The sequence below is a fragment of the Euleptes europaea genome, chromosome 8 (genome assembly GCF_029931775.1).
Source record: "Euleptes europaea isolate rEulEur1 chromosome 8, rEulEur1.hap1, whole genome shotgun sequence".
Classification (NCBI taxonomy): Eukaryota; Metazoa; Chordata; class Lepidosauria; order Squamata; family Sphaerodactylidae; genus Euleptes; species Euleptes europaea.
In genome coordinates this window covers 47352390-47367510 of record NC_079319.1, presented here as the reverse complement: position 1 = coordinate 47367510, position 15121 = coordinate 47352390, and the positions used below count along the sequence as shown (strand labels likewise).

At 42.6% G+C, this 15121-nt stretch overlaps 1 protein-coding gene across 1 annotated transcript in view; it reads right to left on the bottom strand.

Annotated features, from left to right (window-relative positions):
• CCDC178 (coiled-coil domain containing 178) overlaps window positions 1-15121 on the bottom strand; it is a 158328-nt gene that overhangs the window by 121512 nt on the left and 21695 nt on the right. The window contains exons 10-12 of the mRNA XM_056854741.1: window positions 11038-11221; window positions 8035-8097; window positions 4268-4413 (exon numbers count right to left, since the gene is read on the bottom strand). Of these exons, the coding sequence (XP_056710719.1) occupies window positions 4268-4413; window positions 8035-8097; window positions 11038-11221 (393 nt within the window). The remainder of the gene's footprint in view (window positions 1-4267; window positions 4414-8034; window positions 8098-11037; window positions 11222-15121) is intronic.

Genomic DNA, 15121 nt, shown 5'->3' with positions numbered 1-15121 from the left:
GGAGAACTCTTTCAAAACCCTTACACAGCAAGCTTAAAAAGGAAGCAAAATACAAGTTTCCTTAGGCAAAAAAAACCCCTTCCCATTCTTCTGGGCTAAAGATCTTATAACTTGCAGGCTTCTAAATGTCTGCATGGTTTCCTCAGAGTACTTTGTTCAAACCATTTCAATAGAGAGCAACATGATGTCCCTGAACAAAGAAGAAGGAAATGTATTCCACAATCAGGTTATCCCTACTAGAAAAAAACATTTTTTGGGGGGGTGGCCTCTCCCTTGGCTTTAAAAGTTTATTTATACAGGAATGACACACCTAGCTTTTCAGCCAATGAGACTGAAGATTTTATACCATCCGGTCTGGGAACCTAACACCACTCTAACATTTCCAAACTTCCTGCAAACAGAAGGGAAAACTGAACTAAATATTCTTGTGTGCTAAGCTATTACTCCTTCCCCTACTATGTTCCATCCCTCCGGCTCCCCTCAGGTTCTCCATGGCATCTGCCACTTTTCCTCCTATGCAGGCAACTTTGTGTTCTTAACAGTGCAATCCTATGCACACTTACTTGAGAGTAAGTGCCAGTGAATACAGTGGGGCATACTAAATTCTGGGCAAACATGCACAGCGCTGGCAGCAATCCTATGCACAGCTATTTCTACATAAATATGCAAAGGTATGAGCAGTGAGGATGGAATTATATTAACACATGCTTTTGAGTGAGCCATGTGGAAATCCTAAACATGCATAAAATCAAGCTGTAGGGTGGAAATCATATGCATGGTTCATTGGAAGTAAGCGCCATTGAGCTCAGCGAGATTTACTTTTGAGCAAACGTGTATAGGATAAGACAGTAAGACTGAGTTCCCAATCTGTGCAGAGATGTTCTTTCAATTTCACAAGTAGCAACAGCCAAAGGTCTCCCACCTGGAGAAGTTGGAGGGTGAGCGCCTCCCTCCTATAAGAGGCCAGTTGGGTAAGAAAGCACAAATGGGTGAAGGGAGCAGACTTGACTGGAAGCTCTGTGCCCTTTCTTTGATTGTGCCATTCATAACTGTAACAGATTCATGTGTTCAAGACTGTAATCAGAAGTTAAAGTAGAGGTGATGCAAAATTAATGAAGGGGTAGAGCTGGGAAAGCAAACACTGGCTCTACCACTAATCTCTATTCACTCCCCCCGTCTCCCCCCTCAGAGTGTCATGGCAATTAAAAAGGGAGTAGTGTGAGAGCCAGCATGGTGTAGTGGTTAAGTGACGTGGTTTGGAGCTGTGGACTCTGATCTGGAGAACCGGGTTTGATTCCCCACTCCTCCACGTGAGTGGTGGAGGCCAATCTAGTGAACTGGATTTGTTTCCCCACTCCTACACACATGAAGCCAGCTGGGTGACCTTGGGCTGGTCACACTCTCTCAGGCCCACCTTGACGCGCGCAGCTGAGCTGGAATGCAGGAGTATACCTGGCAGCAATTGAGTCCACGCCAGGACAGCTTTATACAATTTATTTACAATATTTACACAGTCAGGATACAGTCCTCTCCAACAAACTGCTCCGCCAAACATTATTTTCTCTCCACCACACTTCTGTACATATATCATGGACTTATATACATTTACATTCATACAATTGACCAATTATATACAATTGCTGTGTCATGGTGAGTCATTCTGGAAATTCCCTACTCAGGCTGCTCACGCCACCTAAACCGGTTCTGGCTGGCTTAGTCACATGACACTAGCTGTCACTTTAGATCAGTCTAATCTATGTCCAAACTGCTGACTAGTTACACATTACATATGTTGTCACACCTACCTCACAGGGTTGTGGGGAGGGGAAGGGAAGGTGATTGTAAGCCAATTTGATTCTTCCTTAAGTGGTAGAGAAAGTTGGCATATAAAAACCAACAACTTCTCCTCCTCCTCCTCCTCTTCTTCTATGCACACTTTGTCCATCTCCACAGATAATTATACACAGCAGCTCAGGCATAGTGCTGGGGAAGGAGCGCCCAGGCCAGGGGGGAGGGAGGGGGTGTGCCATGCACACACTGGAGCCAGGCACTGGTGGCCAGAGGGGCAGCCGCTGTGCTGCCGCCACATGCTCGCCCGACCCCTGGCCTCACGGGCAGCTGTTGTAGGCACAGCATCTACAACAAAGAAGGGCAGGAGGCTACACGCTTGGTGGTGGAGCACACACAAGCTGCACCACCGGCAGGCAGCTGTGCCTGTGCTGCGGTGGCAGCACTCCTCTTCTTCATGCCTGCGCTGGCACCCCTCACCTCCTTGCACCAGAAGCGCTTGCCCCCCCTCCCTCAACACCCCCAAGATCCGGCCCTGCAGCAGCTAATGTAGTGCCTGTAATCATTATTATAATTTGAATGTATGCTTTTATGTTCAGTCTGCATATTTGCACTTATAGAATGCTAAGCCCAGAATATAAGGGCTGGTTTAGAACACTATGTATTCATATGCACATACATGGAGGCTTTGGGAAGGTGGCACCCGGGAGCCATGGGCCAGTAAATCAGACTGTCTGTGCTTGGTACAGCCTTCCACTAATACACAGCTCAAAGTTACCTTCTGCTTAAGGAATGTGTTTTGTACTTCCAAGATCACAAGACCTAGCATCTGCTTAGAGACAGCTTCGACCAATCTCTATACACTATGTTAATGAAAGTAAAGTAAGCAACCAATGTGTAGTTAGTATACGTAATTGGAACATCCCTAACCAGAAGTTATAATTGGGGTGGCAATCCTTTGTTTAGGTGTGTGAGCTGTCCTGCGCCTTAGGGCAGCCCTCACCTGGTATGTATTATTAAGCTTAATAAACAACCTGCCTTGAAATATCAACCTCTTCCTATGTTATGGTCATTGGGACTTAATACTATAAAACAGGCTCTTCACTAAGAAGGGGCAATGCAATAGCTAAAGGTTTCTACATGAGAAGAGGAAAATGACCAGTCAGGAGGGAGAGAAAAGTCCTAACTGCTGTGAAAGCTACAAAGCTGCTATGGCTGCTGATACAGTACAGTTACAGTGGGGCTTCCACATGGCAGGTTTCCCTATTGTTTCCCAATCCCCAGGCAGCAGCTACCCCGCCCCCCCCCCCCACACACACACCTGAATCACTGGGGCTTTCTCAATATTTTTTAAAAATTGGCAACTGACTATTATTATAACAATCTGTGTATTAGGTTCACTGAATTCCCTGTTTAATTTTTTTTAAGTACATCTCTATCCCTGTTGCTGTGGAGGGACAAAAGAAAGGAATTCTCTACAACAAAAGGGGTCAGAGGCTCACATTTTAAAAATGAAAACTGGGAATTCTGAGAACCTGATACACAGATTGCTACAATACTATAACCATAGTCATTTTTTTAAAAAAACAAAAAGTCCCCCAGTGGATGGGGAGGATGGACACCATGGAGGCAGAGGGGCATGGAAAATGGCTGCTGTGTAGGCAAAACTGGGAAAATCCAAACTTTTCTACACACATGGCTGCCATCTAGGCTTTGCTGCAACCTTTCCCTTTGCTGAAAATATTTCAGGTTTGTTAAAGTATGGGATACATTTCAATTTCCCCCAATTTTTCTACCACCTCAATTGGAAAAAAATTGGGGTGGGTGTTTATTACTTCAAAATTTCTGCAGTTTTTACATCTTTAGTCGTGCCACTTTCAGAAACCAATCTTGCAAACAGAAAAAATGGTGGAAATAGTATTTTGTTCTGTATCTAGGAATTATAACTTTGATTTTTTTGCAAGCACCCAATACATGCTCTTTAGGAACAGACATAATGATCATACCTGCATATAATGGGAGTTTTAAATAAGAGGGTCTTTTTAAAAAATAGTTGTGTTTTTTATTTGCTTTCCAGGCTTTGAGTTAGGTAAATGGGACTTTAATACTTTTTTGTCCTCTCCCTCCCCCAAACAGTATATTCTGGGAAGGGATTTTTCTTCTTCTTGAAGCTTCAGGAGGACAGTAGACACAACAAGCAATAAATCTTCAGGGGTAACTATCTACAGTCCACAGAAACAGTACTGTGTTAAGGAGTGTTGGGCTAAGTTTGTAAGGTTTTGCTGATGAAAACTATCTTTACAATCACAGTATGACACATGAAGTTTAGGTGGAAAATGAACCCAGAAAATACTAATGACGAACATTTTAGCACTGTTCCCACAGTAAATAATATTGAATAATTAAAAAACTACAAGGATACTTGTAAAACATATACAGTTATTAAAAACCAGCAAAACTTACCTTAATATTTGCAATCTGTTGGTCTTTATTATTTGTTAGTAATTCTGTTTGTTCAGCCAAAGATCTCTCAATTTCGTCTAATACCTTTTGAAGTTCATTTTCTGTTTTCTTTAGCTCCTTTTTCCTTTTTTTAATTTCTGAATACAGGGATTTAATTCGTTTCTGCTCATAATATAGACAAAATACACATTTTAAATCAGTTATCAAATGTCTCAAACACAGAACCACATCCAACAATATATATAGTCTACTTCAATAGTCTCCATATAAGGAAGCTTAATTTTTTTAAACATTAAGATAAAATAAATTCCCAGCATCTTTATTTTTTTCTTTCATTTTGTTTTAATTTTGTAGTCACAAAACATCTGGGTATTCTAACTCCTGTTTCCTAATGTCAGAGATTGGAGCCTCTCCCTTTTCCTTCTCTTCCACCCTTCAAAGTACCTCTTTCTGTCTCCCATTCCTATGTCCATCTTTCCCTCCTACTGGCAGCTACTCCACTTTCCTTCTCTCCCACCTACCTTTTCCTGTTTCTCCCATGGCAGTCTCTGCCCCCCTCACTCACTACCTTCTTCTGTTTCCTTCCCCCATCTTCAGCTTTCCCTTTCTCCTCCCTCCTCCCTTCAGCTTTACCTTCCATTCCGCTCATCTTTTTACTCTGTCTCTTGCCTCCTTCGCGTTAAAACTAACAGAGGCTTGGAATCCTCAGAAATGTTGGTTTGGACAGCCCCAAAATCTCTCAATGTAGTCTTATGAGACCTCAGTTGTATTCTTTTGCTAAAGAAGCAGACATTGATTCTATTATTTTTGGGGGTGGGGTTAAACCTACAGTGTATTTTCGTATATTTAATACTTTTGTTGTTGTTACAAACCTGGGGTATTTTCCCAGTGTTGTAGAATAATATCCCTATCTGTATATAACACCATGGATTTTTAAAATCCACAATCTGAGACGATTGTTCAGAATTAGATATAATAAGTATGGCCCCATGAGACTTGCGGGAGGGGAGATTCCCATCCTCCACCAGGCTGCTCACTCACCAACTCCTGCTACCCTATGCAGCAGCCAGCCTGCATGTTGAGAATTATATATATTGATATATATATATTGATGATTTTCAAAGAAGCGTTCATTAAAATTCAAATACATATCCGTAGGCAAGTATTAGGGGTGTGGCAAACTTATTTTCAAAACTAGAATGATGACAATGAAAAAAAAAGAATGTCAAAATTTTCCTATATTTTATGACCATTTAGGATATAATAGCATTTCATAGATTACAGCAAAGCTTTTGACTGTGAGGATCAAGAAAAGCTATGGCTGGTTTTAAGGTTAAATGGGCATGCCACAACATCTGATTGTTTTGATGCATAACCTGTATTCTGGACAAGAGGTCATGGATAGGACAGAATATGGAGAAACAGAATGGTTTACAATTGGCAAAGGTGTTAAGGATGTATTTTATCTCCCTATCTCTTCAATCTACCGTATATACTCGTGTATAAGCCGACCCGCGTATAAGCCGAGGTGCCTAATTTCACCCCAAAAATGGGGAAAAATTAGGCACCCACGAGAAAATAGCGAAGACTTGAAACGACTACTGCTGAAAGTTAAAAGAAAAAGTGCTAAAGCAGGACTACAGCTGAACATCAAAAAGACAAAAGTAATCACTACAGGAGAATTACTCAAGTTCTCAACTTTAAGGTTGACAATGAGGAAATTGAAATTGTTCAAGACTTTCTATTTTTTGGCTCCATCATCAACCAAAAGGGAGACTGCAGCCAAGAAATCAGAAGGAGACTGAGACTGCGAAGGGCAGCCATGAAGGAACTAGAAAAGATTCTTACCGTATATACCCGTGTATAAGCCGACCCGCGTATAAGCCGAGGTACCTAATTTTTCCCCCAAAATGGGGAAAAATTAGTCACCCGCGTATAAGTCGAAGGTCGGCTTATAGCCCCTCCCCCCCGCAGGCTTACCTGACCGGGCTCCTGGCGGCGGGAAGAGGCGGATCCGGCGGGGGCGGCCTTCCTGCAGCTGCAGGAGGCCCCCCCAGGCCGCTCCTGGCGGCGGGAAGTGGCGCGGGGGCGGCAGCGCGGCCTCCCTGCGGCCGCAGGGGGCCTCTGGAGGCCGCTCCTGGCCGAGGAAAGGCGGCGGGGGCAGCGGAGCGGCCTCCCTACAGCCGCAGGGGGCCTCTGGAGGCCGCTCCCGGCCTGGAAAAGGCGGCGGGGGCGGCTGAGTGGCCTCCCTGCGGCCGCAGGGGGCCTCTGGAGGCCGCTCCTGGCCGGGAGAAGGCGGCGGGGGCGGCTGAGCGGCCTCCCTGAGGCCGCAGGGGGCCTATGGAGGCCGCTCCCGGCCGGGGAAAGGCGGTGGCGGTAAGTTCCCCCCTCCCTCCTCCCTCCCCTCCCCTACCGTACTGACCTGCGTATAAGCCGAGTTCGGCTTTTTCAGCCCTTTTTTTGGGCTGAAAAACTCGGCTTATACGTGAGTATATACAGTAAGTGTAAGGATGTGTCACTGGCCACCAAGATCAAGTTAATTCATGCCATCATATTCTCTATTACTTTGTATGGGTGAGAAAGCTGGACAATGAAGAAAGCTTACAGGGAGAAAGTATGTGGTATTGGAGGAGAGTGTTATGGATACTGTGGACTGCCAAAAACAAATCAGTGGGTTATAGACCCTAGAAACTAAAATGACTAAACTGAGGCTAGCGTATTTTGGTCACATTATGAGAAGAGTCACTGGAAACTACAATCATGCTAGGAAAAATTGAGGGCAGCAGGAAAAGAGGAAGGCCCCAAAAGGGATGGATTGACTCAATAAAGGAAGCCACAGCCCCCAGTTTGCAAGATCTGAGCAAGGCTGTTACAGATAGGACGTTTTGGAGGACACTGATTCATAGGGTCGCCATGAGTTGGAAGCGACTTGACGGCACTTAACACACACACACACAGCGGATATAATTCTTCTTCTCATTCAGACACAACACTTGTTTACAGAAAGTTAGCCATAGGGTAGGGGCTGTATTAGTGATTCTAGGCTCCTGGGCAAAACTCAAGGATGGGGCACCAGAATTCCTGTGGAAGGACGGCCATGCCCCCTGCTGTGCAGCAGGTTGGCCTCAAGGCAACCCAGAGCGGCTCCATCACCTGAGGCTGAGGCAAAGATCAGTGGTAGGCAGTCTCCCCCAAGGAAGGAGAGAGGGAGAAAGCCAGCCGGGAACAGCCGGCTGCAAGACAGTGGTGGGGGAGGGTCAGCTCCTGCCACAGTGTCCTTGTTGCACAGGCACAGGTACAAGCTGTATGAAAGAACATTAAAGGGAATTACAGGAAACTAGCTACAGCAGTTTCCCATATCCAGAACCAATTCTCACTCTTTGCATGCTGTAAGAACAAAGTATTGTAACATTTACAAAGATGTACGTTATATTGTTGTGTTTATGTTGTTTTTATTTTGTGGCTTATTTCTTAATAATTTATGTTAATACTGTAGATTCAGCTTGTTTTTAATGGCTGTATTGCAACAGTTTTTATTGTTTTAATCGTAAGCCACACTGAGCAGATCTCTGGATAGGCAGCATGTTAGCTTTCTAAATAAATAAAAATTGTAACCTTATTCTTTTAATGCTCTTTTCTTCATTCCAGGAATGATGCCACAGGTTATAGCAAACAAACTTTGCAAATGCAATCTCAAACCAATTTTTGCCCATGAGAATGGAAAAAAGCTTAAATATATCAGAAATGAAAAATAAAATATGAATTAAAATTTGTTGTTCTCACCTGAGTGAGTTGCCAAGAAGTTATTTCATCTCGAATTTGTTTTTTTACATTATCTTCTAAGTTCTATAAGTAAAAAGAAATAAAATAATGATATAGTTTGTAAGAACAAATGAAAAATATAACAAATATAATAGCACCACAAGTATAATAATTTATGTTAACTCAATATATATTTAGCATCTAATCTCTTGGTCAAAATTATGACAATGCAGTAGTAGATTTGTTCTTGATAAAGTACAACGGTTTTTAAAAATTTGTTATTCTGTTGTGATGGATACATGCTAATCTGAAGACCTTGGTCTTAATCTTTGGCTCCGATTGTTCTCACCTTCTTGTGAAGAACACAATAACTTTTGAGTTATACATTTTAATACTTGATGTCACCATGGAGATTGTGAATTATCTTGCTGAGAGTCAAGGCTAGAAGTATCTGGTTGTTATGGGATGCCACTGAAAAAACCGAGATAAGCTTCCTAAGTCAAGATTGTATAGATGATGCTTTGAACAAAGAGAGAGAAAGAATGGACAAGAGAAGGAATGCTAAATGCTGTATCAAGAGAAGCTAAAAGGTGTACACTATGCTCACATTTTTGTATATAAATAAAACATGCATATATCTTGGACCCAAACTTGTAATGTCAGAACAACAGTTCTTCAAGGAACATTTGTCCTTCTGCCAGTGAGCTTGAAGGAAAAACAGCCAAGATACTTGGACCTTGGGAGGGGGCATGGCTCAGTGGTAGAGCATCTGCTTGGCATGCAGAAGGTGAGGTCCCAGGTTCAATCCCCAGCATCTCCAGTTAAAGGGACTAGGCAAGGAGGTGATGTAAAAGACCTCTGCCTGAGACCCTGGAGAACTGCTGCTGGTCTGAGTAGGCAATACTGACTTTGATGGACCAAGGGTCTGATTCAGTATAAGGCAGCTTCATGTGTTCATGTGACCTCTTTTTAACTGGGCTCTTACACCTGGCGACTGTGGCTTCTTGGAAGAACAATACATGACACAATTATTTCAATATCAATATTTATGTGTATATATCTAATTCTGAACTGGGCCATAGTATGTGGATAATAAAAGTCCACACAGTGGAGCCAGGAACAGGCCAGGGGGATTTCTCTAGAAAACTGAGGTTTTCAAATTTGCAAAAAAATCTGGAATATTAAAAAAAATTATATTGGGGAACTAAAACTCCCCCAAATAATGGAAAGAACTGAATGCCCGCTGAGCTCTCACAAAACTGTTTTGAGATCTTAGTGGCCATTTTGTGGGTTGCTAGGCAATCACAAAAGTATTACTGAGCCCTCCAAGCCTTTGTTTCCGTAAATCAAAGGTGGGGAGGCAGGGGTGGACTGAAAGGCCAAAACAGCCCAGGAAAGTCCCTCATCCCTTTTCTTGTCACATTCCCTGATTTCTTGTTGGGGCCGGGACTTTCTGAGAGAAGTTTTATGGAGAGGTTCCTGATCAATGCAGACACTGAGCTGCATGAACGAGAACTGAGCAGAAAGGCAAGAAGACCCTTTGGATTTGTGCAGTACACAGTTGCTTTCTAAGGGAGAGATATTCATGCTTAAATGCTAGTTTAGCAGTTTCTGAATCATAATAAAGCCCATCAATGTGATGTACAGAGTCCACAAAGAACTAAACAGCAGTGTTAAGAAAGAGAAATCTCTTTATATTTTTATACATAAGAGAAAAACAAAGCAGTAGAGATTGGAAAATAAAGTAAATGTAGACCCTGATCTGAATTCTTGTGCTATGACACAATCTCTCTCTGTGATCTTCCAGAAAGATTAAGGTAATCCCTTGTTCAAGGAAAAAAAATCTGTTCCTGTCTCCATATCAAGTGACTGAAAACAAACTATTTTTTTTAGTTTCTTCTATTTTGAACTTCTGCTCTATGTGGAAGGTGAAGTCGAACCAGATTTTTAATCACAGGCTGTAAGAGTTCAGCAGAGAGGGGGCAGAACTGCAAGTAATACATTTTAGAAACAGCTTATAATTACCCTAAGAAGTTGTTCCAGCAATTTGTGCTGTAAATTCATCCATCCTACTTCATAAAAGTCGACTGAATAGCCCAGCTTAGCCTGGGTTTGTCAGAGATTGGGAGCTAAGCAGGGTCAGCCATAGTCAGTGGTTGAAGACCAGAAAGGAAGACTGGGATTGCTATGTGGAGGAAGGTAATGGCAAACCACCTCTGCTTGTCTCTTGCCTGAACAACCCATGGAAGGGGTCACCATGAGTCAACTGCAACTCGCTAGCTAGCACCTTCTTCATAAAACTTAAACATGTCTTTCTCTTAGCAAAAAGCAGGAACTTGTATCTCTCTTTATGATAAAACATTGATGTTACATGACGATACGTGCAGATCATCAGTTACATGAAAACTTTGGCCCTATGACTGCAGGCTCAGCTAACTAGTCACTCGTTAACAGCTGAGAATGCATTCTTGTTTGCATCAAAATTCACATTATATTCACAGATTATATTTAGACCTGCACATGTGCATAGATCTGGCCATCAGTGTCTTGCTGGACTGGACCATATGGGCTTTGATGGTTGTTAAGCAGGTTAGGAAACTGTGATAGTTGGAAACAGCTCATAACAGAGTTTCCAAAGATCATGAAAAAAATTACCTGGCTTGGCCTGTTCTTGTGCTTTTAACAATATAATGATCTGCAGAAATCAATAGGTAAAGCTTTTTACAACATGAAGATAAATATCATTACCTGCTAAAATCTGGACATCAGTAGGTTGTTAGAGACATATCTACGGTGATTGGCATAGTTAGCAACTGTGGCTCATAGTAACTCTTTCAGTACACAGCAGTGTATGTAAACCATCTAGGCCTAGGTGGCTTTAAGTTTCAAATATGCCAGAATCATGTTAAATGGGTTCATAGACGCACGAACCATCATGTTATACCAGCAACATTCTATTCTGTCCAGTCTCTCAACTCTTAAAATATAATTAAAATATCATAATACTGGAATGACATAAACAACCTTAAACCGCATTTTTCCTTTATTGATGTTTTCCTCCAATTCCTCCAATTTCATTTTGGTTTCATTATAAGTCACTTCAGAAGCAAAAAGTTCCTTAGCAATTTTTTTTAAATGCTCTTCCAGTCTAGTAATATTTTTCAGCAAAAGCTGAATTTCGGACTGAAGATCTATTTTCTTTCTTGAGCTGTTAAAACAATTTTAAAAAAATCTTACAACAGTTCATGAGTTTACCAAGTTAATGCCTTTGATATTGTTGCAAACAAACAAAACAAAATAAACCCAAACTTTTAATTTTGGTTGACTTTCTACATTGAAAGACTTTCCACATTGAAAGATTGTGTGCGGACTTCTAAAGTCCTATGTGTCTATATTACACAGATATTTCAGCGCTCTGCATTTGTAACAGCATAAGCACAATTTGAATCAGAGTTTTCTACCTGTGCAATACTTAAGATCAGAATGAGCATATTTTGGCTTTTTGTATTTTCTAGGTAGCACTAGAAAACACGTCTGTACACAAGGTATCAAAATGACTGCAATTTTCAACTTTAAATGACTAAAAAACACATTCAGGAAAAAGTAAAAAACAGAATAATAGATCTTTGCTAATTTTGTCATAAATCCCTGTCAATTGTACCCTTGTGCATATTGGAGTCGTGGTGGTGGTGGAAAGTGGCATCAAGTCGCAGTCGACTTATGGCAACCCCTCGTGGCATTTTAAATGCAAGAGACTAAACAGAGGTGGTTTGCCATTGCCTGTCTCTGCTTAGCAACCCTGAACTTCCTGGGTGGTTTCCCATTCAAGTACTAAACAGAACTGACCCTGCTTAGCTTCCAAGATCTGATGAGATCAGGCTAGCCTGGGCTATCCAGTTCAGGGCAGAAGTTACTGTACTTCCTCACAAACTACATCAAATAGCATTCAAGGTGTACATCTATATTTTTCAATCCTCCACTTTGTAAGTGAATGTGCTAGTGAAAAAGTTCTGTGACCGCAACTGGGCATCCACGCTTTCTGGATTGAACCACGTACACCAAATATTATTTACGTGAACTGAATATTATTTATGCTCACCTCCTGGTGAGCAGCACATCATTTATTTATGCTTCACTTCTACACAGAATGCTGTGAAAAATAGAAGCTAGTGTTCTGCACGTCAGTTACAGTATGTCTGTGCATTTATTGTAGTGCTAATATTATATTTATTTGATGTAAGTTTTGAGTCATTGTTTAGGAACTTATGTTTTCTATCAAGTTCCTTTTTGGGTTTCCAGTAATTCTGCAATCTCACTCTCCCTTCATTGACAACGTACACTCTAAAAGAAAAACTTAGATCATCAACATAGTTTTGCCTCTCCTTTCTATACATACTACAAAATAGCCCCTCTAAAATAGGTTACACTGACTAGCTCAAGTTCATGCAAGCTAGGCTCATAGCAAGGGTTTTTCTGGGTAGCTGCCGTTGCAAATGTAGAGAGTCCACAAAGGAGTTTTGTACACATTTTCCTCCACCAGTCCCCATTTCCCCTGCATTTTCTTTGCCATGCAACCAGAAGGTCTTCCTCAGGCTTTTTATTTTTAAACCAACAATTGCTAGATTGCCATAGCTTTATGAAGTTATAATAATCTATTACCATGATTATCTAGTTTTTCTAAATTCCCAGCTATCATTTTAAAAAAGTTTCTGGCCCTTAGGAGCACCTTTGCAATGAAAACAGCTAGCCTTACTTTTTTTTTTTTAAAGGAAGCTGGGAATGCATAAAAAACTGGTAGATGGTGGTAATATATTATTATTTATATGTCCAATAGCCAACCTGTTTTTTTCTGCAGATACTTAAACTCATGGATCAAGGCCAGATGGAGAGATGGGAGATTTCTCCCACAAACCTGGAGGACCCCCAGGTTTGCAGAAAAATCTAAAAACTTATCCAAAATGGATGGAGGTAACCCCCCAAAGGAAACTCTATGCTCTTGTGCTGAACTGCCACCAATGCTGCCAGTCCCACTATCACAGCCTCTCCTTAGCAGCCTGAGGTTGTGACGCAGTGCCGCTGGCAGACACAGTGCTGCAGGAGGGGATGAGGAGATATCACTGCCACCAATGGCCCTGACATCACTGCCTCCCCTCAGTATCCTCTGAGGTGGTAAGCCAGCATGCAGGGGAGGAGGAATCACCACCTGCCATGACAGCAGAAGAGGAGCCACTCCTGCCGCGAGACCTGCCTCCACCTCCAGTAAAGGTATCTGCTGTATCCCCCCAGCCACAATCATGTGAGGAGGGGAGCAGTGGCACTGCTGGTAGGTGGAATGGGGGGGGGGGAAGAGAGTGATGGGGTGAGGGAAGAGAAAGAAGGGGGAGGAAGAGTGACAGTAGACACTGAGGAGGGAGAAAGAGTGACAGTTGGTGTGGGGGATGGAAAAGGAGAGAAAAAGAATGAGAAAGAATGAGAGAGGAGATGGGGGATGGAGAAAGACAGAGAGAGACTAAGAGAAGGGGTGGAGAGAGGGGGCATGAAGCAAAGGGGGAGGGAAATGAGATGGCCATTCCTAAAGTTCCTTGCAGGTTGCCCCTTATAATTTTATAATGCTATACCAATCTAGCAATTAGTAATTAAACCCCCCCCCGAAAAAGCACTCTAGTGAGGGGGGGGGATTGGCAGCTACAGTGGAGCTAGGACAAGGAAAATGGCAACAACAGGGGCAGGAACTTCAAAACGTGCCCCTTCCCATCCACATGGCATTCAGGGTTTTTTACTGCAATCTTTTATAAAAGGTTATATCAAACCAGATTTGGAAAATATCAGAGCAAAGCAAAAGAAAACCCAGAATTGGGATGATTAGGAGATGACCTCTTTTGGATGTTCAAAAATTCCTGCTCCAGCTTGGATGCCAAACCAAAGCAAAACCACCATGTGGAAATAACCCCAGTAAGCTTGGGGGCTGAACAGGGACTTGATCCCAAATCCTAGGAGCTCATATGTTTATGGTACATTAATAGAATGCCTTGAGAGAGCAGCACTAACCACTAGAGTACACTAGGGTATGGACACTAAACATTGCTTCTGCTTGCATAGAGCCTTTTCCATTGCCGGGGCAGCCCTCCACTGTGGAGTGCTTCCCTCCAGTGCTAGGCATTTCTGCTCAGGCAAGCCAGTGCCTTTCAATGAGCCAAACATTACGTCACACTAGAAAAACATGCTCTGCAGTTTAATATCACAACAGATGAAGAGCTTGGCAAGCAGTCTCAAGGCTTAGGATCCAAGTCTAGCTCTTATTGCCTCTTTAGGGTTGGGAAGTATGGTAAATGGTTTATAGCTGCTATTACTGACAGGATTTTATAAACTATCTGATCCCATTGGTATGGGCAGGCTAGTATAGCTTTTAGGGGGATAATTTTTGTTTGTATTAGTATTTGAAACTGATAAAAAAACATGAGACTTTATGCTATGATCATCACATCAGTTTAGCTGTCATTTTTGGGGGGTTAAGCTAATTTAGTCTGATATCCTGTGCACACTTATTTGGGAGTAATTGCCTTGACAGCCAGTCAGACACTGCTAAGCAAACATACATGGGTTGGATTGCACATCCTTCTGGCTGAATGAAATATCTAAGTAATTTGGATACTAGCCATGGGATGGAGACCGTGCTGGTCGCCCTCATGGATGATCTCCGGAGACAAATGGATCGGGGTGGGTCAGCGTTGCTTGTGTTATTTGATCTCACAGCAGCGTTTGTCATGGTCAACCATGAGTTGTTGACCAACCACCTCGTGGGCATTGGAGTGCGTGGGACAGCCCTTTAATGGCTGCCTTAGTTTCTTCAAGGCCGGGGACAGAGGGTGGCAATTGGGAAGAGGCTTTCTGCATGGTGTGTGGAGTTCCTGCAAAGGGCGATCAACCAGTGCTCCGGCAACTGCACTGGCTCCAGGTTGAACTCCAGATCAAGTTCAAGGTTCTGGTTTTAATGGTCTGGGACCATGTGATCTTCAGGACCGCCTCTCCCTATATAACCCACTGAGAGCCTTATGATCAGCAAATACTAATCTATTACAGATCCCTGGCCCCAAGATTGTCCAGCTGT